This window comes from Bemisia tabaci, chromosome 1 (assembly GCF_918797505.1).
Source record: "Bemisia tabaci chromosome 1, PGI_BMITA_v3".
Classification (NCBI taxonomy): Eukaryota; Metazoa; Arthropoda; class Insecta; order Hemiptera; family Aleyrodidae; genus Bemisia; species Bemisia tabaci.
In genome coordinates, this window is record NC_092793.1 from 87,440,716 (window position 1) to 87,467,461 (window position 26,746).

Sequence of the window (26,746 nt, forward strand, 5' to 3'; positions counted from 1 at the left end):
AAATTAAGAATTTTAGCACAAACCGCACATGAATATCTTATTTGTTGACAGAGTTATGATTAGCCTATTTTCAAAAAATCACAACTCCGGTTCAAATTATTGTAGGGAAAAAATAAAATGGGAAAATTCAGCAAACTGTAAGCAATTATAAGTAAAAATCACAGAAATCACCTCAAACTAATTTTAAGGGGGAGTTTGAACCCCCAAATACGTCGGCTCGAAGGTCATACGATTTTCCCGCTAAATGAGCCAATTTTCCCTAACTGTGCCTAACTTATCTTGGTAAGTTCAAAATTAGTTCAACATTGCGTTTCAAGTCCCCAAATTTCGAGCAGAAGTTAAAAAAAAAAACCCGATAATTAAGGTGATATTTGACCGTCTAAATTTATTTTTTTTAAAAACTTCTGCTCAAAATTTAGGGACATTAAAACGCAATGTTGAACTAATTTTGAACTTACCGAGATAAGTTAGGCACAGTTAGGGAAAATTGGCTCATTTAGCGGGAAAATCGTATGACCTTCGAGCCGACGTATTTGGGGGTTCAAACTCCCCCTTAAAATTACTTTGAGGTGATTTCTGTGATTTTTACTTATAACTGTTTACAGTTTGCTGAATTTTCCCGTTTTATTTTTTCTCTACAATAATTTGAACCGGAGTTATGATTTTTTGAAAATAGGCTAATCATAACTCTGCCAACAAATAAGATATTCATGTGCGGTTTACGCTAAAATTCTTAATTTTTAATGCTCTTTTCAACAATTTACCTCAAGATAGGGGCTACTATTTGTAAAAATAGTTGGGGGCCCCGTCGCCTCCCCCCCCCCCCTGAGGGATGGGCAAACATTTTGACCCCCCTCCCTCCTAGAAGATGGTCCCCTTTGAGATAGAAACATACCCAAAGTTTCGTTTTTCCATATCTATCAGTTTAGAAGTTACCAGGGAAGGCACGGACTTTTGAGACACCCTGTATATATCGGCCGATGAATATTATTTTTGGAGCGAGTCAGTTTGCTTTTGTTACATTTATTTTACTTTTGAAGATCTTGTGTTGCATGGTCTGGACATCCACGAGTCCTTCTGAAGTGGACAATGCCACCTTTATCTTCCATCCGACTGCTGTATTTTAGCAATTGTCTTCAAAATCAATTGCATGAATAGTAAATATCTCTGTACCCTTTTACTGTAATCAACATTTGACTATTAAATTGCAGTAAATGATGTTTTAGCCAAGAGTAAGAGGGATCATAACACTTTTAATCTTAAGACTTCATGAAATCATTATGTTCAATGTGATCCACTTTTAAGGAAAAGTGTGCAACGGAATTTGGAACCCAGTTCTCATGAGCTACAATTGGCACTTTATCCCTCTGCTGGCAGAAAATTCAATCTCAGAATCCATCGCTGCAAAATAACTAAAAGCAAGCATGGAGAAAAGATGATCTGGCAAAACTTCTCTATTTGCAGGTGATGAATACATGGTTGAAAACATATGGGTATTTAATCTCTGTCATGAAAAATGAATTCATTCTGTAATACTTAAAGTTTACAGTAATGAATTGATTTGTCGCGTTCCTTGTTCTTCATAACTTCTTTATCACTGTTGACATAGAATTTTCATTCAGTTTTCTCTTGACTTTGTCTCTGCTCACTGAAACTTCTTGTCTCTCGTAACAACCCAAGCCCCATCTTCTCTGGAATCATTGATGTTTTTTTTTTCATCTTACTTTTTGGAAATCAGTCATCATCTAGATTCAAAACGCTATGAAGTAGTTTTGTATAATCCACAAAAGTAATTGCAAATTCCTTGTGTCATTTCTGTTCTTGTCTTGCTCCTCTTTTAAATTTTGTCCAACGAATGCTTAATCGTGCTGATTTTCAAGGTTTTCTGACTTCTAGTTTTTAATGATATTTTTCTGCTATTTTGTCCCTCTACCTCTTATTTACTATATCCTTCTTACTATTAGTAATCCGTATGCATTATCATTTTTATAATTTCTTTCATTTTTTCATTATTATTCCTCTCCTGGTCTTTTTTCATTTGCAAACGATTGTATTTGCCTCTAAAATTTTGTATTTGTTTGAGTTAATTAATGTTTTTTTTCTTGTTCCAAGAACAAAACAGAAAGAGGAATTAATGAACACGGGTATATTAGTACAATTCCTGTATGCAAATCTTATTATTTCATAGCTTTCATGTTCTATATTATTTTTTAATTATTATTTTTTCCTTTATTTCTAATTTTGTTTGACTTTCCCCTGTTAAATTTTATTTAGTCCCAATGGGTCTATAATTGTTAACTATAATGTAATACTTACACTTCATTTAGTATTGTTGAGTGTCTACCGGTGTATTATATTTTATCTTCATTTTTTTCTTATACATCTAATGGTTACTGTGTTTAAAAAACATAAAATAAAATAACAAAATTAAAAAAAAAAATTATAAAAAAAATACAGAAAAGTAATTTAAAAAAGAAACAGAAAAAAAATCGCACCTTAGTTGTATAGCTTCTGAATCATGATGTAATTATATCAAAACTTCCAGTCTCTAATCTATCTTTTGCCATTAAATTTGAAGAAACTCATCCATCAGTGATAGCAGGAAATAAACCTGTCCGACAAGCCTCCAAACGAAAAACGATGAGCCCATTGTTTACTGAACGTTACTCTACAGGTATGAATGGCTGTAATATTTTGATCAGTCTTTTTCAGATTCTCTCAACGTTGAGTGTGGATCATTGTAATCCTAATGCAGGATTTATCTGCAATTTTAGCTCAATATTCAGTCGTAGGGCATTCTGATGTACCCTGATGTCCCTTCAGACGTTTAATGGAATTATTTCCTCAGTTTCCAGTAAGGCTCAACAGATAACTTATGGCAATTTGCTAAGCGCATCATTAGACACCAGAACTTTCGTAGCCCATTGATTTCCGTGCAACTAGAACTACAGAAAATCAATAAAAAATGAAAAATTGAGCTTTAGAATGTCAGTTGGACTGAGGCATAATAATTTAAAGCAAGATAAACATACCCTGTAGGGTTTTCCGTTGAAGTTTGAAGGGAGCATTCAGTTGTTAATTGAGTAATGGCATTAAGTACCCACCTTTGCTCAAAGCAACCACTACAGCAATCCATCTCAGGGAATTTCTCATGTTGCTTATCAGTACTGTTGCAGTTCCCTTTTTTTTATTCTGAACTGCTCTCAGGGTCTGGACTTTACATTATTTAAGATTTAAAAATCTCTGTGTATAGATAGGACTGCATCCGTATTACTCCTTTGCGCGTTGAAAATGTTATTCTAACAATCATACACCAAATTCTAATTGAGTAAGAACATCTCAGGGTTTCTGTAATTTACTTTATAGATATTCTTGGTACTGTTCAATTCAGTGGTGTAACATTACATTCATGTTTTTGTCTTAATTTTTAATCCTTTCTCAATGTACTCTGAACAGAATTCCATCCATTATGTCTTCTTTCCTCATTTGGAAAGTAACTTATTACATACTCGACCTCTCCAATCTCTTGAATGGAAAACTTTTTATCGATCACTAACTCAGAAAGTTAATAAATTCATCCCGGTTTTTTTGCTCTAAAGCTCATTATGCTATGGCTCTATCTCCTTAATGCAGTATCGACTCTTTGCGCTTGAGTGTCAACTCCCACTGGACAGGATCACTTTACCGGTCTTGTTTAAGTGTTGACCTTTTGACAATGAACTTTGCCCAAATGAGCCAAATAAGCTCGCATGTAACGTGGTAATAAGATGTGCAGCACCAAGGTGTTTCAAACAAATCGTTTCTCTGAAAGAGTCGCTTTGTAGGGTTCAACCTCTCCTAAGATATACATGTAGAGGAGCTTCTTGAATCGAATTTTGAGAGGTCACGAACTGGCCTTTTGTTTCACTTTGGAAAACTTAGTTACGAAAATAATTTGACAGCAAAATTATTCATTTTTCGGCTAATTGTGCGTGAAACTGCACAATTTTAGCCACATTGCAAGCCCCAATAGGCTCTTATACTGAACTTTTTTTAAACACAAAGTATCAAAACATGCAGGCGCAATGATGAGAAAACGAACAACGTTTAACCAGGAATGCAGCCTTATTGCAGCCCTGAGGCAAACTCGAGTGTAATTGCATGGCTGCGGACAGTTAGATATGCAGTTACCACTTGGCAAAATGTATCATATCTCAATTTTCGCCAATTGTGGAAAGTAGCTTCTGCTAACTTGTCAGGTGCATAGAGGTGTATTAAAAAGGACCAGGCTCTGATAGGCTCATATAATTTTCCTGTGCTCCCTCTAAAATTCAAGTAGCTACAAGTTAATGATAAATGGAATGGAAGTCTTGCCAAAAAGACAGCATATCTCATGAACTTTTCCTGCTAATTTTTGCAATTATTTTAGAGCTCTCTTCAGGACCCTGGAGAAACAAGTATGAAATGGATCTCACACCTTGTTCCTTCAAGATCATAATTTCATATAACTTTCTAAGGGATAGTGAATCCATGGTTGAAAAAAGTCTGAATAATCCCTTAGGGATTTCCTGTGGGAAAACTGAGACAAATCTTGAGAGCAATCTGCGACCTCAGATCCGTAGCCTAAAATTTTGCTTAGCCCTCTATTGCATGAATTAATTTTGGATCACAGATTTAGAAATAAAAAATTTTCTCCGGAAAATGTTTGAAGGAAATAGAGTCCCTAATTTTTTTTGGGGGGGCGGGCGGGAGGGGGCTCTCCCCCCCCCCCCCCAATGGCCCCCCCAAGTGGTAGTTACATATATGTAGGTCCATGCAACTTTGATAAAAAAAAAAAATAAAAAGAGAAGTTTCTTATATGTGATTCTATGCAACTTTGGTAAGAACCCTAAAAAAGAGATGTTACATGAAAAACATGCATAAGTACATTTCATTGAAAAAAAAGAAAACATTAGTCTTTGTAGGGATTAGATATGAGAAGAACATTGTTTTTGCCAGCATAAAGCAAAATACAGGTGAATATTAGCCGTATGTTTATTTTTATTGGCCATAATCGGTTGCATACATATATGTAATATATACGTATACGTATATACAATACGTTGCATACATATATGTAACTTGTCATTTTCGCCACCTGAGTTAGTTGCATGAGATCATGTATATGTTATTCGGTTTGAAACATTTGATTAAATAAAAACCGATTTTGCATCTAATATTTCCTGTCGTCACCGAAAAAAAGTATGACGTGTGCTGCAAAAACACATATTTTTTCATTGTCATACGACCACTCTTACCAACCTAAATCCCGCGCCGAAATTGCGTTGCCAGAGCCGACCCACGCAGCCAAAGGTTGCCAAAAAAACACGTTTTTCAACCTAATTTAGCAACATTGGAATGGGTGCCGTCATTTTTATCCATTAGAATTCAACCTTGGGCTTGCATAGATGCTTTCAGAAACATTGTTGTGCTCTTGCTAAATTTTAAAAAAAGAAATTATGTTAAATTACATGTATGTGTACATACGCAATAGAGGGTTAATGCTATTTGTAGGCTCCAGGGAGCAACAATTTTTGTGGAAACTATTTGCATTAAACACCCTGGTACTGCACCCTTGAAGGCCGCTCCTAATATTTTAAAGATTCTTTGTTAGCTTTTTGTTGCCAGAAGTTGCTGGATCAGTCTTATGTCTGCTTTTTCTGCGCCCATGTGTTGATCATAAGTGCGGGATGGTTATTATTCAGGAAAACACAGTTTAATTTTTTCCAAAAGAAAAGATGCAATTTAACAATTAGTGGTTCAAATCAGACATCCTCAGTCATCAATTCCCTATGTGTCTGAGGCTTGAAGGATGAAAATCTCAATGATCACATCATCGTCATCAATACTTTCAAAACTTGGATTTAAAGTTGACACCGATCATTTGACTTTAATACTTTACCAGTTTTAATTTTTCAGGTTCTCAAAATCTTGATTCCGGATTAAAATCGTCCTCATAAAGTTGTGAGATTTTTTAAAATGTTCAGACCAAAAATTGGTGTCTGGAAATAATCAATTCAAAAAGCCCTGCTCATCTTCCCGCTGAATCGATTTCTAGTATGTTGTTAGTAGTCGATACCATTTTCTGCAAAATTTGAAGGCCTTAACGAATTTCTGTTTCTTTCCTCATGTTATTTATTTTACCTCTTTACAAACCCTAATATATTACATTTCCCAGAGAAATGAAATGAGTGCTCAGCAGATGTCAACTCCAATCAGAGTGCTGCTTCAAGTTGCCTGAACACCTCCCCTAACACCTTGCTGCCACTGATATTAGGAATGACATTCTTGAAATTCCTTTGACTCCCAAAAAACTCTCACTGTCACAGGGTTGTCAAGTTGGAATTTTTATAATGAATTGTATTTAAAAGAATAGAGCTTTCAAGATGACGCTTACAGCCTAAAAGTCATTGAAAGAACTCATTTGTTTGATACAAAAATGGCTCCCTCTAGAGAAAGTCATTTGAAGTCCCGCTTAGTTTCTGATTTGAGTATGGCCAAATGCCTCCTCATGTAATACTATTGCACCCGTATTTTGCTGTTTTCGTGCAATGGCCCCGGAAGACCTCAATTTTTTTCCGGAAAACTGATATGAGGGTCACTTGCTGAAGTGCCAGAACAACCTGCACGTGTACCAACGTTGTAAGGTCGTGTAGCAGCTTAGACTGCTTTGGAACCCAGAGGTCCAAGTTTCAAATAAATATTGAGGAACAAGAAGAATTATGTATGCTGTTGAAAGAAAGAAGCTTAAGCAAAATAATCAAGGATACCACTAAAAATTATGTTAGAATGTTGGGAATTGAATTGCACACCCTCTGTTTACTGCCAATTGTTCCAAGCCGCTATACCATCTCAGAGCTCAGATGCAAGCAGTGTTACTCGCCGTGTGCAGCAAGTGGCCCTCCATGCCAATTTTTATAAAACAAATCTGGGTCGACTGGAGTCCATTCGGCGAAATATGGGTCCGATTGTTTAGTATGAAGAAACTGTTTGCCATACTATGATCAAAATCTAGATGGGACACAATTTGACCCCCTTTGTCAGTGGTCAAAGTATCTTATCAAGCCCTGTTGCCGTTCTTGTCATAATTTAGTAGTTGCATTTTTATTAGATGGTGCAAGTTTCTTGGACGACCCTGCAGAATCAATGCCATGGAGGTAGAAAAAGGGGTCCCATCCAGGCCTGTTCCCAGAGAATGTTTTTCATTCTTTCCTACCTCTGAAAAACTTGTGACTATACACTAGGTAAATTGACTTTCCTTAATCTTCATCAGGGTAGGCAACTTGAAAGAAGAATAGAACACCGTAAACACATATCTGGTTGGCATTAAATTCTTAATATTTACCGCAAAACAAGATTCACTTTGTGTATGTCCCTCTCGACAATTATAAATGAATGCTTTCGATAACCGATTTTTAAAAAACCAACGCATATTTTAGTTTGTTCGGTATGAACCAGAGAGGAGTTCTAGAGAACAAGGAAAAAAATATATTTCGAAGTGATGAATGTATAATACTTTTTGGAATTAAACTAAAATAATTCAAAATCTTTCAACAGAGCTGAAAATGCAGAATTCAAGTTCCCTCTTCTGGGAATTAGGGGAACCAAATGCAGGACGCTTCTGAATCAGCAAAGGGTTTTTCTCTTTGTATTTATTTATTTTGATCAATTATTTGTAAAGTAATAAGACAAACCTGCCGACGTGCTAATTGAAAGGTAATAATTATTTTTTTAAATAAAATGGAAAAAGTAATACGCACTCTTTTTTCCCTCAATGGAGCGTCCTAGATTCGGGTCATCCAATCTGCTGAGCTCGGGAACTGAATTCTGGACGCTCAAGAATTCTGTTACATGATTCTCAATCATTCTCACTGTCTCTCAGAACATTTTCTACCAAAATAAAAAGAATCCACCATTCTACCGTTGAATCAATTTTTTGTCTCGTATTTTTTTTTCTTTTTTTTTTGGCATTTCTCAGTGGTTTCTTGCTTTCAAATTTAGAGGTTGCAAATCTATCATCTAGAAAATATTTCACTGTAGTTTCTCCCTTCTAGACTTCGGATTGTAAAATTTTCAGCTGGCCGTTGTTAAAACTAATCGTGTCCAGATTTACACATTACCATCAAATACAGCCTCTGAAACCGCCTGTTTGGAAGTTGGTATAACAAATCAAGTTTTCTTGAAAGTTTTCTCAAGTTTTCTCAAGTTTTCACTTTCTTAGAAGTTTTTTTTTTTGCAATCCTAAAAATTTACCGAAGTTGAGAGACCTTGTTCTCAAAACAATTTAATTAATTGTGTCCTTCGCTTCTGAGATTATTAAGCTGGATTTTTAGCAAGTTTTGTTCTGGAAAACAAGGAGTCTGTTTGCAGTTGAACCTTTGGCGTATTCATATTAAACAGGCGTCCAATGTTAAAGAACTGCAGGAACTCTCGTTGTTTATTTCTGACCTTGCAACTCATATTTCTTGGAAATATCACAATTTCTTTCGAATTGTTACTTTTTTGGTCGTCCTTTTTCCCTATACAAAACTAGCTTAATGGACTCAGAGAAAATAGCCTAACGCACAATTGATTTCCTCCTAGTTTCTCCGTTGATGATACCGACGTCAGGGAAGGAACCAACTTCATACTTTTGCTTGTGGAGTTCATACGTGGTACACATAAGCAGTCCTCTTGTTTTCCAAAATTCTTGATCCCTCTCTGCTGAACTCTATCCATCAAATAAAGACTATTTCTGAGTTTTTCCGGGAAAATACCATTTTCAAAGTGGCCTCTCTCCAAAAACAGTTGCCTCAGTCAACCTGGGGCTAGCCATGCAGGAGTGGTAGAGTGCTTTAAACGAAAATGGGCATAAATGTACGATTAGTTGGACCATACTCTTACTTCAGCTCTTTCTTAAATCCGCTTTTTCAATTATTCCTGCTTATTTTTCTGACGAAAGATTTCTACAAGATTTGAAAGAGACCTTCATCCGAAAAAAACTTTAATGATTCCGTTATTGATTCTGATACAGCATCTAGAAGCTCAGTCCTCCGAAAAACAGTTAGAGGAACATCTCATCATCAGTACCCTCTCGTATAATTCAAAGACTTTTCCCGTGCTCCAAGTGACAGATCTTGCCCTGAGTTTTCAAAATCTTCCATTCACAAGGTTTTTCACATTGCTTTAAAGTTAGATCGTTTTGCTTTAAACTTTGTCGCGTGTGCTCTAAGAACCGGTAACTTAGTTTTTCATTCAACTTTCCAAGTTCACATATTTTTCCTTTAATCACTTGCGATTGCTGGATTTGCGCATTATTGTCTCAAATCTCAACTTCTTCCATCTTACTGTCCAGCAATGGCATTCCTTTTAATGATTGGACTTGCAACTGATAGCCACACTGATTGCAGCCAGCCAAGCATCTTCTGACACCTTCAGTGTAATCTTACGTAAATCTTGTTAAGTTTCTGAATTTTCAATCTTTCGGCCGTTGAATTTGTTCTTTCATCATTCTCGGCTTTCCCACGTTTTTCATCCTTTTTCAGAGCCATCTTGGGTCATTTCAGACTCATGATGCGACATGGTCCCGTAACCCTTCTGGTTTCCCGACGTGCGATGCGACAAACTACCACGCCTATTTCAGTCTCAAGTTTTCCTCTTTTGACGAATGAGCTACCAAGAAAATACAAAGTTTCGTCTGATACTTTACTACCTCTGCGTGGAAGGGAATCTAGTAACAGTGGTTTTAGTAGAATGGTTAGGAAGTTATATGATTTCCACCTTTGATTTTCAATTCAAAAACATCCACTTAACTTCTTCATCTTTTGCGGACAGAAAATATTCGTTATTGTTGTTGCATAATGAGCGAAGAAGCATAAAAAAGTGAATGGAGTAATGAACTACTGTTAGTTTAGTAACCACTTTCTGTTTAGTTTTGGTAGAACTTGTTTCAAACAACCTAGTTTACCTGTTGCACTTAAAAAATTCATACCAACGAAAAAGGCTTTCAACCAGCTGTGGATGACATTGGCCAAATGTGCATAGAGTACTAATGGAATCGTTAACAATTTAAGTTTCCTACATAGCATGTAGGATGTACTCTTTTCACCATTTGCTTCCTTAAAATTTGTCAACTAAATTGTTCGCATGCTAGATATAATGTTTTTAATAGTTGTATTCGTGTTAACCATCTTTAACCTCAGTAGAGCATTCATTAATGCTATTTTTTCTTCAACAAATATTCAAAATGTTGTTTTACAGAACTTCTCCTTTATCCTGTAAAGATATTCATCATTCTTTATCTTCACATATAGTGTCATTTTTCAAATTTCAAAGAACATACTTCAGCCAATTTAAATACTGATTTACATCAGCAGTAATCTTTCGTCTTCACGATACACAAAATTGAAAATGATTCCATGAGCATATTTTTAATTTTTTGTAGTTTTTTTGTTTTTTTTTTAAAAATATTTCTAGTGCACAAATTGTCATGTTTAATCTTAATATGAGGATTAGGCGAAAGAATTGTATAGAATCATGTGCTACCCTTCATAAAATTATAATTTTAATGTATGTTTTCTATTATTACAAGATCATCGGACTTCTAAAGTTTCAAGATCTAATTATAAGTCAGTATGTGCAGTCAATGCTTACATTGTTATCTTCTATTTCTATTCTATTTCATTTGTGTATCATTGAATGTTTGTTCAATTGAAACCATCGCAATTTTCAATTAAGCTTAGACAAGGTTTCTGAATGTCCAATGCTTGCACGTGAGCTCAGGACCGAAAGATTGTAAGATCATAGGAAAACTGGAGGACTGGTTCTTCATGGCCTGCGATAGCAAAAATGTAAAGGTCATTGATCTTCAAGCAACAAAAGCTGTACCTTCCTTTTTTCTGTCCATAAATTCGTCTGAAAAACGGTATGCTCTAAAATCTGTAGGATTTCTCAATTAGAAAGTTTCATGTATCATGATCTGTCTTCTAACCTACGTTGTCGACTCGGGTAGTATTTGAGATTGCCTCTCCTTCTCGCCCGTTATTGCACACTCTTAACCATTGTTGGATGGATAGCAATTAAATTTCACTTTTGTAAATGTCCTTCATGATCCATCAAATGTAAGTTACTGAACTAAAATTTGTCAGACTCAGTCAGATGTACCAATTTGTACATTGCCATCTGAAGGAGGAGCCTCAATTAATATCAATACTTAAACAACAGTAATCATTTGCAGGTACTAGTGAAATGTGATCACTTCTGAATGTTGCTTAGATGAAACAAACGCCTCACAAATTCGTAACCATAGTTATTTGTTCTAAAGAGAAAAGTTTTGTTATCTTCATACGTGGTTCATTTTATTTTTTTAATGTTTCAACGTGAAAGCAGGTGAAGGAAATGGACCTCTTGTCATATAAGTTTTCTATCACATTTATTATCCATTATTTCCACAACTGAGGCGAGTTTATTTCACTTCCAAAGTAATATTCAATTGGTTCACCTGTCTCATTCTCGTATCTGTAAAACTCATTTTTTAAGTTTTTGTAAATAGTTGATGTTCTACTTCTTTTTAGAAAAAATCAAGTTGCAGAACATCCTTACATTGTTTGCAATCAATAGGTGCGAATTCTCCATGAATCAGTCTTCAGGCTTGCAACTGATAGTTCGTGCATGACAAAAATTCAAATAGAAATATTGCATGGTTGTAATTTTATGATTTGATGTCCATTATGTTATAGCCAAGTGTTTCTTGCAATGTTATAATATCAGAAGAGAGAAAATACTTTTTGCAGCCTGTTCAGTCAACGCAAGTGTACATATATTGTATAAATTTCATTGAACAGGTCTTGTTGTGCTGTTATTATAAGATACCTAAGAGATATTGATAAATAAAATTAGTAAATAGTTATTTATCCTTCTATCCCATTTTACATTTTTTTATCTCTTCATTATAATTAAGTTGCTCAAATTTGATCAAAATAATCGAAATAATTTATTGTATTATTTGTTTCTGCTGTTTAAACCTTTTTCTACCTCACCGATATTGTTATTTTTAATTTTTAGATGCATTGAAGTCGTTATATTTGTAACTAATTAAAAATTTTGAAGAAATGAGGATTAAGAAAAAACACAAGTAGTCACACTATTAGCCAATCGTTGATACATGAATCATGTTAAATTTTTCAATCCATTTATCTTACATATTAGTCGCAGTTTTCATTGTTCTTTGTTTATATTTTAATGTAAATAACAAGTTGTCGAACAACCCCTTAACAAGTGCATCATGAAGTATCAATCATTTAACTTCTACTCATCTATAGTCTTATCAATCTGGAAAAAAATGCAACTAGGTTTAAATGAAACAAAAGTAGCATCCTCTCCTTTCATTCTTTGTTTTGTCCTTCGAGACAAGTTTAAGGGGGTGTTGTCAGCTAAAGGCTTTCAAAACCCCATTTAAAATCAGCATCAGAAATTGTTAACCTGGAGCTCTTTTTCTTTTGATAAATGCTGTTAGTGTAAGGAAGGGCTCACAGCAATGACATAACATTGTTTTACGTGAACCATCAACAAAGAATGTTCAATAAGCTCTTTGATCGCCTCCAAATTATTTCTTTCTTTGCAGCTTAGTTTAGGTCCCCCTGATTCCTGGAGAACCTTTTTCTTTGCAACAATTTAAAAGTCCGGTTTCATTCTCTCTCTAGAAAATTTATTGTAATTTTGCTTGACGGTATTGGTCAAAGGTTTGAATTTTCTCTCATTTATAGGAAATTCTCCTTACGGCTTTCTCCACGTAAGGTTGTTGAATTTTGATGATTTTCAAAGCCATGGTAATGTTCCTTACCGTTATTCAAGCCGTACCAGGTGTAAAATAAGAGGTCCAATTCTCAGAAAAATATCTTCTGGGAAGGTCAACTTTGTTTGCAATTTTGTATCCATCAAGTACGAGTTCAACCACTTTCTTTTACCTCTGACCATGTGGTTTCACCCATTTTGAGTGCCAAAGTCCTTCATGGAAGTAGAGGATTGAGTGGGTCATGAGAATGGATGTTACATGTCGTGTCTGTTCAGTAATTAAATTATAGTGTTGTCCTTTTCTCTGCCTTTGGCCGATTTAACGGAATAATGATTCAATGCTAGGGTACTTTTGTAGGTTAAAATTAATCAGAATAAAGATTAGGAAAGTATCATACGTACAGAGAGGTTATATTTTCTTAAAGATTGTACATGATTGTATTTTTCTACTGAAGACATTCTGTATTTGTTGGTGAGAATATTTATGAACGAGTGTATTTTTAGTTGGAAATGACATGTTAATGAACTAATGTTAGGCAGAGTTAAGTTTCCGTAAGGTAGAAAAGATATTAAAGCATAGGGAGTTATTGTTTCCTGATCCAGAATATAATTTTTGTTTTTCAATTATTTTTACCCCAGGCTAATAGATTTTGAATTTGTACTATTCTCCTATCGTAATTTTCCCCCTTTTCTTTCTCTTTCTTTTTCTAACAGATCACCAACTGTCTAATGCTTGAAGTCCTGTAACTACTGAAGGAAAGTTAGATTTATGTGGGGTCTTGGGCAATATTGATATGACAGTATCTAAGACGCAATGTTGAATTTAGTTTTTTTGCTGAGTGCATCATGCAGTATGTGTTTATTGAGCAAGGCACGGATCTTATTTGCCCATGTCTGCTGTCTATTTGAGGCATGTAATGATGGATTAACTTTAACTCATTTTTTTCATCTTTTAAATCACGTTTGAAATCATAACAGTTAGGCATGCCCCACTTCGGGAGGGAACAACCCAAGATTTTGGCAATCACAACATGGAAGACGACTTCTTCTTAATCTTAACCAAGGTTTTTTTCCTGATTAATTTATAAGTTGAGAATTTAAGATATTGACCGTAACAGGTATTTTTCAGTTGTGAGACCAACAAGGGTTAGCTCTTCATTTCAAGTTTAAATGTATGTGTGAATTTTTAAAAATTGATTTAATGTGTTTTTTTGCAAGTGTTATCCTAGTAATCATCACTTTGAAGCAATTGTTACCGCAAAATTTCATGACCAATACTTTCAAGCTTTTAGTTTGTAATTATATTGTATACCTCTCAATCCAAAGCTGATTATGAGTTTATCTTAGGTTTTCACATTTATGTAGAGTGTTCGTGTTTTGTTTCAAAACTGTCTGGTTAATGGAGACTTATTTTCTCTCTTAACATCAATTTCGACTGGGCAACAAGTTTCAAAGAACAGGGGTTTGTTCGTCTGGTCTAGCCTGTTAATTTGGTGAGAATTCTTGCAATATTCATGTTAATCAATTAATCTCGTTTATCAGGTACATTTTTTCCTGTTTTGGTGGCATCAGCTGTACCTATATCTTCATCCCCAAATTTTCTGCCCCATCAAGCTTACTAGTAATGCCCAAATTTTTTTCTAACTTGCGTTTAGTTCCTCCATTATTAAATGTCCACTTCTATAGGTAATAGGAAGCAAAAGGGATTACTTTTTTACCTTCTTTCTATTTATGAGAAAAGACAAAGCAGGCCTCTTTGCTTCTTTCTCATTAGTTTGTCCTTTTTAAGCTGAACAGTTACCCAAATCCTCTCAAAATATTTCAGATGTTGGAGATGAAATAAACGAAGTGGAAATGAAGTTTCTTAGTACTTGGTTTACTTACTATCCTTTTTTATTTCATTGAAGTGAAGTTCGTTTCTTTCGAAGAACGTTGATGCATGGGCACCAGAGGTTCAGCTTTGTCAAATATTTTTTTTTACTGTAAAATTCCGTCATCATTTATGGGCTTGATATTTTTCCATCACCACATTTTTACCAGATTCCTCAGGTAACTTTTTTCCTTCTGTTAAATGAATTACACAACTTCTCCATGTTTTCCTAAGTTAAAAAAAAAAAAAAAAAAAAAAAAAAAAAAAAAAAAAAAAACACTGTAACAATTCACTGCAAGAACAGTTCAGTAATTCTTGTATTATTTCGATGGATGATCTGCCATTCATTTTTTGTTATTTCTAGTGTGAAATGTAATTTTTTTAAAACCAGGAATATAGCTCTTGAATAAATCAGCATCATTTTATTGTCATCTTTAAGTGCTCTTCAATGACTTTTAAATGCACAGGTCGATGGTTATAGAATCTTACTAAAGATTTTCAACTTTTCTTTAAAAACGTAAACTCTCCCGCACTTTTTAAGAGGATCAAAACAATTTGTTTAGTTTTGCAGACACTATAAATCTCAAGACTACATTTTCTTCTGTAGTCTCATGCCAGTAGCAGTGTATATTAAGAGTTTTCTGTGAATGTCAGTTTCGGAATTGAAAGTTGAGATTTAAGTAACTCCTCTGAAATGGAGACAGGTGATCTCAGCATATAGTGCCAAGCATGGATAAGGATACAATTCTTTTTATAATATTGGGCGGCAAAGCATGTAACATGATAACATTTGAGGTCTTCATGACATCGGTTAGGCACTGTAGCTCCTGCTCTAGCAAGGTTCCCTTTCTTCAGTCATCAAAGCAGAAATTCCTTTACTTCCCTTTCTTATTTTTTCTTGTATGCTACAAGTATTACTTCCATATTATAGAGGAGATTTTACCATTAAGTCTAAGTGTCAAATTTTTGTGATGTCCAGATAAGTGTCCATAGTTTTGAGTTTAGGAATAGTTGGTTGGTAGGTAAAATCTCTCAAGTGGGTTGAATTCCACTCTAATAAAAATTCTGTCTGCCAGACACAAAGCTGAATTTTCTCTGTGCAATAGGTACGCGTAGCATACCATTTTTATAACCTGCATGGTTTCAAAGGGTTTTGGATTATTAAGCAGTTTAATATTCTAGTAGGAGACACCTTACTACTCCATTTAACTCCAAACTTGGGTAGAGCTCTCATGCCTATGAAGTTTTTATTTTTTTTTCGCCCCTCCCCCTCCTTTTATAAATTTATCAAGGTCACTCTTTACTGAAATATTATAGAATTTTCATCTTGCTCTTGTCGCAGAATTTTATTTCCCAGAAAAAAAGGTCATTCAAATTTTGCCGCTAAAAACTGCGTTTTCTCAATTTATGAGAAATCCTCTGAAAATTAAAGTGTACCGATAAATCAGGGTATCAGTTAAATCACTATAGATGTGCCTATCACAATAGATAACCTCGATCGTAATTTCCTTTCCTAAACATAGAATCCTTATCATTAATTTTCATCCTCATCCCGCTCACTGATAACTGCTTCATTTCATTATCTACTTTTCTTTCCTCCTCCTCCTTTTTCCTAGTGTAAAGATTTTAAATTTACCCTCTTTGATCGAAGGCCTAATTATGACTTCATTTTAAGATGGGAACTTCTGGTACAACCCTGCTTGAGGCTTTTGTCTTTCAGCTGATGCAAATCATCCGTTCGCTTGACGTTGTACTTCCGAAATAGTGATATAATGATGTGTATAAAGAATTTAAGCCACCCTGATATCATTTTAAACTACCCTTGTGTCTACTTCATCAAAATCTTGCTGGATGTTCATTTTTTTCTTCCAAATGTTTGTTTCTCACACTTCCATTTTCACTATCTTGAGTAGAAATTAATATTTGGGATAATTCAATGTGAGAAGTAGTCTCACACCGAGCTCATCTTGCTTGTAAAATTTGCAATTTTATCTCCTTTCTTTATTTTCAATTGATCAAACCTATGGAGGTACAAATGATCACTACAATCACTGCACGTGACCTAACCTAACTCGAGGTAAAACTTACTACAGTTGATACTCAAATGTTTTTCTTACAACCATATTGTGGCTTACTGGAAATGGGCATTGCGACTAACATGTTATTTTCTGGCAATAGACTTTCATCGTAGCTGATTCACGGAAGTATCCTTATCAAAGCGCCTGACCATATAATCATAAGTTCATGGCTTAACTCCTCCCCTTCCCTACAGCAAGAAAATTGTAATCATACGTAGCCGCTCAATACAATTAGACCCCCTTGGAGGGTCAATGGGCTCTTGGCCTCCTCCTATAATATTTTTCTGGCTATGCTATTTACGCACGGTCTGTGACACTCAGAAGAGCGTTTTGCCGGGAGGATTGTGAAGTGCTTCAATACTGAACGAGAAGAACTGTGCTAACAAAAAAAAAATATTGGATTGAAGTGAAGATAGCGAAATGATTGATGCTGATTTAGTAACAGGAACTTGTTCTGCATTACTTTCGAAATTTGCACTTGTGTATTGTAAATCTCTTTTTTTTTATTTAATTTTCATTTATTTCTTTAAAATTTTTCTAACCCTACCAGCCCGGAGTTTTAAAATGTTTTTGCCTTATTGTAGATTAAATTGATTTAATTTTTTTTAGTTGAAGAATTTTGTTAAAGAATTATTGTAGGCTAATGGATACACTCTTTATCTTCTCTTCGTCTTTTGAGATAAGTAGAATTTTTGCATTAATTTTAATGTCATTCTCTGCTGAGTGTTTTATGCAGTATGCATGTATGTATGTACACTTGACTTATTATTTGCATTAATTGTTTCAAACAATTATTTCCTCCCTAGGATTTAACAAGGATTATATTGACATGTGTGTTTACCATGAATGTAAGTGACTGCTTGTTAATGTATGCATACAAGTCTTTCTATCATACGGTAAATGCAGAGGTGAGATTCTTGAGTGTGACTAATTTAACAGTTTGAAACAACTGAATACTGTAATAACCACAGTTCTTATTCATCATTGGCCTATCGCCCATGAGTGTTGTTTCTCCTCTCTACCACCTGTCAATGTGGAGAGCTCAACATCTGCAGCTGTGATGATTGGATAGTGCATTGAAAACAAGGTGATCTTATGTTTCAATTTTATCCGTAAGACTTTTAGAATTGGAGAGCCAGTGAAAATTTGCCAGTTTTTTCTTACACGTTTATCTTTAGTAATAAGGCACTTTCATTGCCTCCAATTCCTTGAAACTTTTCCTCACCTGCTCTTAAATATTTTATTACACCTCCTGCCAAGACTATCAATTGTTTATTTCAATTAGTCATTCTCAGATTCTCAGCCTTTTTTATTGCATCCTACCACATGGCTTTCATATTCAGGGATAAAAATGATTCATCAAGAACACTGAATTGTACAAAAAAAAAAAAAAAAAAAAAGGTTTGGAAGTTAATATCATAAGTGGTAAGAAATAAAAATGAAAGATGTATGGATACATGTAAGCATAAAGAATTATATAGTAATAAAACAAAATATTGGAAAAAATAAAAAAAATAACTTAAAAAGACTAAAAATTTAAAAAAAAACTTTGTATGAATCAATGAATAAAATTTGTTGCTTACTTCTGTCTCGAATAAATTTCCTTTTATCATCCTGGTAATCCTGTTCATTCTAATATTGCAGGGACTCCCTGATTTGGGATTATTCCTTCTCAAAAGTGTTCCATGCAAAGAGGTTGTTGTCCAGTTACAGATCCGATATTTATTTATAGGATTTGACAAAGAGCTTGACACTGAAAGGTCTGCCTCTGTTTACCGAGTGTTCCACAGCACCCGTCCAATATCTTTTCCTCGGAGACGGCCGAGAATTGAGTTTCGGGACGAAGAAGGGGTGTAGGCAAAGTCGGCAAAAATTCCCCTCTCATGGATTTTGACCAATATTCAATATGTCACTCCTCATTTAGGATACGTAGGATACGCCTTTTCCCAAAGTTTCAAGACCTGAAATGAATTTATTTCCGCGTAGCAGGGTGTCTTCTGATATGTAAATATACGTAAAATGTCCATAAATTAACGGGTCGATTTAAAATGCGTAAAAAATACGTATTTTTTCCGAAAGTACGTAATTTGCATATGGTTCGCATAAGCAAGTCTGCGCGCGGCCGTAGAGAAAAAAAAGGTTGTGTTTGCATTTCGGGCATCTTGGAATTTTTTGGATGACGTAGGTCGGTACAGCGACTTTTATCATCGATTTTCTTGGAAATGGTGTGATTTATGGAAAAAATTCATTCTATTCAAAGCGCTTGAAATTATATTACAGTGGACTCTCGATAATTCGAAATTGAAGGGAATCGGCTTTTTCTTCGAAATAAAGAGAGTTCGAATTAAAGAGATTCCATATAGAAAAATTTCGAATTAGAGAGGTTCGAATCATAGAAGGAAGGCGCCATCTGAATTCGAATTATAGAGGGGCAAATGGACGGATTTACGCCAAAAGGTCTTTAGGTCAAAGGTCAAGCTCTTTCAGACACCCAGGTACATAAACAGTTGACTTCGAATTGTAGAGGGAATGTACCTACCGTCTTATTTCGAATTATAGAGGGAGGGCCATACTTACCTCCCAAATTTTGAATTACAGAGAGAATTTTCGTCGCAATTTCGAATTATAGAGGGCCACGCCACTTTAAAAATTTCGAATTAACGAGGGGAGAAAAATACATTGATTTTCTTCGAACTATCGAGAGATTTTCAAGGGAAACAGACTTTCCTTCGAATTAACGAGGTTTTCGAATTATCGAGAGTCCACTGTATGAGTTGATTTAAGTAAAAAGAAATCGGACTTTATGTTATGGTCCGTTTTTCATATTCCGGATTTCGCTGGCCAGGTTGTACCATGACCTACGTCACAGGGTAAACAAACCTCAAGATGCAAACACCTCCTTTCTTTTCTCTATGGCGCGTGGCGAACGGAGCGTGCTCGTTTGAATTGTGTAGATTTAGTTCCGCTTTACGCCGCCAGAGTGTGTTGCGTGATATAGTGAGTGATGAGCTGTGATTGGTCCGCGACGATGCACGGTGTGCCGCGTTGGGTGGGCTCGATTAGAGTACCTATAATGAGAGAGTATGGCCACTGGAGTTACCACCTCTGATTGGCTCAGCCATCTTAGGCTGAATGGAGCCCTTAGGACCCCAAAATGGCGGACGCCATAAAGTTAATGTAATGCAAAATGATTCAAAATGTAGTTGTCTTTGCTTATCGTAACGAAAACTTTACCCAAATGCACTATTGCGACTTTTTTACATATTTTTAAGGCTAATCGTGTGCAATTTTTGAGAAAAATGATCTTAGATGTAGTAAGGTTGGCAGCAAGTGCGGTTGGTGATAACCGTCAAAAGTTTGCAATGACCCCCCTCCCATCCTCAAAAACCAAAACAAAGCACCGCCATTTTTGGGTCCTAAGCCTCTCCATGGGACCCAGTGGCCATACTCTCTTAATATAGGTACTCTAGGCTCGATTAGGGCTCGATGCTCGGTGAACTGTGAAGTGTATCATGTTTATTTTTTACCCGCGTCCAGCAAACCCCGTGTCACAAAACGCAACCTGCTTATCCTTTTTTATGCTTCCTTCATGAAAATCAGGGATTATATATATTCTTTCCCAACTATCTTTTTTTCTTTTACCAAAAGATGAGTTTGTTTGGCTTTTGTAAATTTTTTAAAGTATAATCTTGAAAGTTAAGACATTTGAATCCTCCTCCCCCCCCCTTCTTTTTACAAAAATAACTGCATTTTATCTACAACGTAATCAGTTTTTATGGAAGCCTGTTTCTAGCCCTCATAATGAGCCAATGATCAATTTGAAAAAATTGATCGTCTTGATAGTGCGACATGTTATAGCAGTAACAGGGTGTCTACAAGTCTGGATATAGTCCTGATTTTTTAAGGGCGGTCCGGAGGTACTGAAAAAGTGCGGAATTTTGCGAGAAGGTCCGGAATTTTTGTCATTATTGTCGCAATTCAAGCGAGAAATTCAAATTCTTAAAAATTTTCGAATTTCGTCACGTGGAGGTACTGAAAAAGTACTGAATTGCTCTATGAGGAGGTACTGAATTTCTTGGGAATGGAGTGGAAAAGTACTGTAAAAGTACTGATTTTCGGCCAGCCTGTTCTAGTAGACACCCTGAGTAAGCGTTGAGCAATTTGGAATCCCACTAACAGTCAATAAGAAAGAAAGTGGAGAAAATGTGCTAATTTGGTCGGGGTCACCCTAGTAGCATTTGCATGTGGGTATTTTTTCTAAAATCTTCTGGAAATTTGGAGGGAATTCAATTACGATTTTATTGAGATGAGATTTCGATTTCATTCCAATTAAATCTTCTTGAAGTCACCTTTTAATTTGAATTTAATAGCGATTGAATAATTGTTAAATTTCACTTGTATGGAGATGGTATCTGGATTTTATCAAAATTAAATAAAAATAATTTGCTATTTGGTCATCTCAGATTAGGAGTTGAAGGAAAAACGTTCAAATTGCACAGAAGCAGCTTCAGAGAAGCGCTGTTACCCAAGTGCCTTATAGCAAAATGAAATCCACAGCTCATTGTTGCATGTTAATTAACGATTTGCACCACTGGCATGATGGTGCATCAACTGTGCAAGAGGTAGCAAGCTTGGGTGTGCAGACTGCCAGAAAATCTCTGACAAACGATAGTAGATACCGAAGGCTGCGGTCTTGAAGTGCACAACGTAATTCAACAAAGAGGGTTATTCAAAATCGGTGATTTTGCCTTACGCTTGGATTTTGCCCGGAGTTGGATATGTTGTTCCATATCACAAGACACGCCTTTTTCCGGCATTGGCAAGTTCACCCGAAATTTTTCCCGCGCGCTACAGCGTTGCCAAGTTGAAAACAGGCAAATTCTGTAAGTGACATTAAAATTGAGCTATGAAGTTGCAGTTCTCACTGGGTTTTAACTAAATCTAATTAAGGAAATAAAAGTCCCCATATCTGAAAGCGGAAAAGTACAGCGAAACACCTCAGGAAAACATCCCTGCTGAAAAGAAAATCATTCGCTGGGCCGTTATTTTTTGCCCCCCCCCCAAGCCAAAATGGCGGCCGATATGCGCCGCCGCGGGGTGCAAATGTTACAACTCCCCTCACAATGTCAAATGACACATCGACTCCTATGGAATTTTGGTCGTAGAATCCGAATATGAGGTCAGAAATCCCTCACGACTAAAAGGGATCGCGCAAATTCAAGATGGCGGCCAAAAATAGGCCCTGGAGTAAAAATTCTGAGTTTTCATTTAAATAGTTGATAAAAACGTTACAATCAAGGTGCTAAGGGACAAATCTTACCTTCCAGCCCACAGGGACACAGTTTGGATCCCAGTTTCTGATTATGTGGTCCAAAAAACATGTAAAAAGACACCTCACTCGACTATACGCGTCTTTCGGAAATAATATGTCGGCCCCAAAATGGAAGCCATTTTGGATTTGAGGGATCCCTGTCGGCCAGAAGGGAATTTTTGACCTCAAATTTGGATCCTATGACCCAAAAAACATAAAAAAAGACATCTCACTCGTCACCAAAAGCTGGAATTGAGAAGTTTTACTCCGGGGCCTATTTTTGGCCGCCATCTTGAATTTGCGCGATCTCTTTTGGTCGTGAGGGATTTCTGACCTCATATTCGGATTCTACGACCAAAATTACATAGGAATTGATGTGTCACTTGACATTGTGAGGGAGTTGTAGCATTTGCACCCCGCGGCGGCGCATATCGGCCGCCATTTTGGCTTGGGGGGGGGGGGCAAAAAAAAACGGCCCAACAAATGATTTTCTTTTCAGCGGGGATGTTTTCCTAAGGTGTTTCGCTGTACTTTTCCGCTTTCAGATATGGGGACTTTCATTTTCTTAATTAGATTTAGTTAAAACCCGTTGTGAGTTTTGACGAAAATTCTCTAAAAGTTGCGCACTTTTAGGAAATGACCATGTTTTTAATGTCGCATTAATTTTAACATGCATTGTTGCCAATTTTTCGATTTTTAAATTCGACAAATTTTACAAATCCGCAAATACCTAAAAAAGCTATCTTCAAATTTGAATGAAAAGTTGTCGAATCGATAGTTCGTTTGATTCCGCATCCATCGATATATTATGGCTGGCAGGGAAACTTTTGGTTCGCGAGATATCATCATTTTTGTTAACAGCTTTTTGGAGCGACGACGCTTTCTGAGTCCAGGCAGATAGAAATTTTAGCCTCCAAAAATACCGGGTAGCATCAATTCCATGGCTAACTATGTAATTTTTGGCGCTGAATCCGAATTTGACTATTGCTTAAAAAAATTATCACCGAGAAGTTGCCAAATTTGGCAAAAATGGCTTAAAATCGGCCTTTGTGGCAGATTATGGCCAGTGACTTGCCAGGAGTTGATCAGACGACAAAATTGGTTATTTCCACAGTTAAAACTGTTGCGACAAGCAGCAAACTGAAAAAAAGACACCATAATCTTGATTTTGCCGTGAGCAGAAAGAATTTGACTCAGCTTGTAGAAGTTGGGTTGTTGTGGGGGGTGAGATAGTCTGGCTCACCCTGTATTTCGATGGATGCGGAATCAAACGAACTATCGATTCGACAACTTTTCATTCAAATTTGAAGATAGCTTTTTTGGGTATTTGCGGATTTGTAAAATTTGTCAAATTTAAAAATCGAAAAATTGGCAACAATGCATGTTAAAATTAATGCGACATTAAAAACATGGTCATTTCCTAAAAGTGCGCAACTTTTAGAGAATTTCCGTCAAAACTGCAACTTCATAGCTCAATTTTAATGCCACTTACAGAATTTGCCTGTTTTCAACTTGGCAACGCTGTAGCGCGCGACAAAAATTTCGGGTGAACTTGCCAATGCCGGAAAAAGGCGTGTCTTGTAATAGGAAACAACATATCCAACTCCGGGCGAAATCAAAACTTAGGGCAAAATCACCGATTTTGAATAACCCTCTTTGTACACATGTATATGTTACGGGTAATCTAGTCAAACCGGGTAATGTCGACATTACCCGGGTAATCTCGGCAATAATTGACATTACCCAGGCCGTTTCGGTTAGGTTAGGTTAGGTCAGGTCCAGCCGGTCCCGTCTGCGGCCCTCCCTGACGACTGAGGGGTGGGATGGCGGGTATTATAACCTAACCTAACCTAACCAAAACGGCCTGGGTAATGTCAATTATTTCCGCCATTACCCGGGTAATGTCGACATTACCCGGTTTGACTAGATTACCCGTAACATATAGTTAAGGTTAATTTTCAGCTGTAGTTCCGAAAAAATCCACCACGTCGCGCTGCTAAAATCCGACTCCAAAATCAGTGATTATTTAAATATCACAATAGGTATCTTAAATTCTAAGACTCATAAGTTCTAGCAGCATACGTCTGGAATCCTTAGAAACAAACGCGAGCTTTGAAAGTCTAATAATAAAAGCTGTAAATTGATCCCAGTTTCTCTTACGGGATATCTGTAAGTGCGAGAGAGACAGCTCACGGTGGGAGAGAGATATCTGCCAACTGCTGAGAGCGATCAAGCGCGATTGGTTGCATCAAGGTCATCATGCTTAACCCTACTTTTTTCTGGGATCAAATTGCAGAGCTTCAGAAATGACTTTTCACGTTGTTTTTAGGGTCAATAGGAAGAAGAATGTTATAGCTAGAACTTATTTATCTTCGATTTAAACAGAAATTCCTTCAACTTTTATAAAAGCTCAAGGACTCACGTGGTGCTGTACGGACTCTAAAACACAGCGGTGGCGCCCCCTGCGCGGAGAAATTTCTTACTTCACGCAGCTGTAGATACACCTTAAAAAACATAGGGGGTGTGTGTGCTGGTGTGCTAAGCATACTTATAATTTAACACAAAGAAAGTCTGCAATTGTCCAATATGGACCGACTTTAATGGAAAGGAACCAATAAATCACATTGTTAAAACTGGAGATGAAGTTGTTCACAATTTTTTAACGATAAAGTAGGAATGTCACCTATTCTGTAATTTTCTGATTTTTATTTTCGTTAGTAGAGTTATTTTTGAATAAGTAAAATACGTGTTCAATTCCAATTAAAAAGACATGTTTCAATTTTATCGCTATAAAAAATAATAATATAATAAATTGGAATAAAAATTCAAGATTGATAGTTTAAAATTGCTAAAAAAATTGCTAAAAAATTGAATTTCTTTCTAAAACTAAAAATCTGGATTAAATTGAAATAAAATCACGATTAAATTGAAATTTTCCTCCCATTTTTGGTGCATCTATAAAGTTCAATTTCATCTAAAGAAAATTTAAACAAAATTGGAATGTCTCCTACTAGGGCAAACATAAAAAATACATATTTCTTTTTCTAAGTACCAGTAGACACCCTGGCGTAGCAGCGCATCGTTGCCACGTTGAAAATCGTTGAGTTTCATATCTTTCGAACGAGAAAAGATATTGAGATGCTGTTTGCGCTAAAATTCTTTAAAAATTGCGTTCTTTCTAAATATGCAATCAATTTAATCGTTCACGCAATTTAAAATTGCAATGATGCCTTTTTTCACACTTTCTTAAGGGCCAATTTTTTTTTCAACCCTAGTGCATAGTCAAATGCCGGATTCTCGATTTGAACAAAAACCTGTTCATTTTATTTATCGTACTTTTCCGTAAATTTTTATATATTATACCTCCCCGGGAAACGATTGGCTCGCAAGATATGAGCCAACTAACAACGTTATGTTTACGTTTTGCGCGCCGGCTGGAATCCGGGCGCCCGAAGTCGTCTGCACGCCCCCTCCCTTGCCACTGACAAGCTTTACAATGTCATTCTTATGTATTTTTTTGCGTACTATCCATTTATGACCTTTAAAAACGTCTCAAATGAATGTTTAGGGGCCGTGCGGTCCATTGTTGCCATTTTTTATCCATTTTTAGGGTTTTATCAATTTTACTGAAGTAATTTTAAATTAAACTGATTCTTTTTTGGAAGGAACGTATAAAAATGAAAAAAAGTTTATATGTAGGTAACTTTCTCCTAAGTTACCAAATTTTCGAGAAAATCTATGCAAAGAGCCAAAAACGGCAGAAATTGTATGTATCTCCTCGCCTAAGGTTCAAGAAAGTTTGGCACAACTTTCACATTGACGTACGTGATACCTCTTACACATCCATACAACAGATAAAAAAGCATAGTTGCACCTGGATTCCCACGATGTGAAAATTGACCGAGGTGTCCGATTTTGCAGCTTTATATTTATAAATAAATATATATATTTAAGGCCCCTCTTTGAATTTTATTCGACCTTCAGTCACACTCCTGCGTCACATGTATTTTCTTCCGTAAGTACGTTTCATTTTTGGGCATGAAAATGGCTTCCGATTAACTTCAAGTGGTCCGAGGGACCATTGTTACCATTTTTGGCTAATTTCACGGAGTTTTCAATTTTACACGTGTTAAACTTAATTTAACCTAAAAACCGGGTACATTTTTGGAGATAACGTAAAAACTACATCAATAGTGTTCTTTGTAACTGTTGGGATTGTCGGTGGCTCACCAGTCATCGATGACAACAACCCTCATTCGCGAGCCGGTCATCATGGCGGCATGAACGTTGCATTGCGTGTCCTCTTTTGTCTTTTTATATATCTGATGGTTGTGTGTCACTTTCGATGAATAAAAGTGTTTCAAAGTGAAAATGGCTTTCTAGTCTTCCTTTCAAGCCCACCTCTTTCCCACCTACAAACAGTAACGCCTCATTGCGGTGCCAAATTTTCCAGAAAAATCCTCTTGAAGTGTCAAAAATTAGATTAATTATCACGGAAGTGCGACGTGTCATATTTTTCCATGATAGATATGTTATTTGTAGTAAAAAAAGCTTAAAATTCAAGATTTTCCTCATGAGAGTCATCATTCACGTCCTAAAACCCTCGACCTGAAAATTAATCCAAATGTTGGCACTTTGAAACGATTTCCTCGAAAATTTGGCAACGCAGGAAAAAGTTACACCCATGCGTTTATTCAT

At 36.0% G+C, this 26,746-nt stretch overlaps 1 protein-coding gene across 5 annotated transcripts in view; it reads left to right on the forward strand.

Annotated features, from left to right (window-relative positions):
- The window catches only part of chinmo (Chronologically inappropriate morphogenesis), a 132,058-nt gene that overhangs the window by 47,087 nt on the left and 58,225 nt on the right, over positions 1 to 26,746 (forward strand). For 3 of the 5 annotated variants that reach the window (XR_011900853.1, XM_072306373.1, XM_072306374.1), the window contains one exon: positions 13,504 to 18,319. The exons of the other annotated variants lie outside the window; for them this stretch is intronic. Coding sequence is in view for 2 of the 3 variants with exons in the window: in XM_072306373.1 (XP_072162474.1) it covers positions 13,504 to 13,526 (23 nt within the window). In the remaining variant the exon portion in view is untranslated. Of the gene's footprint in view, positions 1 to 13,503; positions 18,320 to 26,746 lie in introns of those variants that run through there. 5 annotated transcript variants of the gene reach the window in all.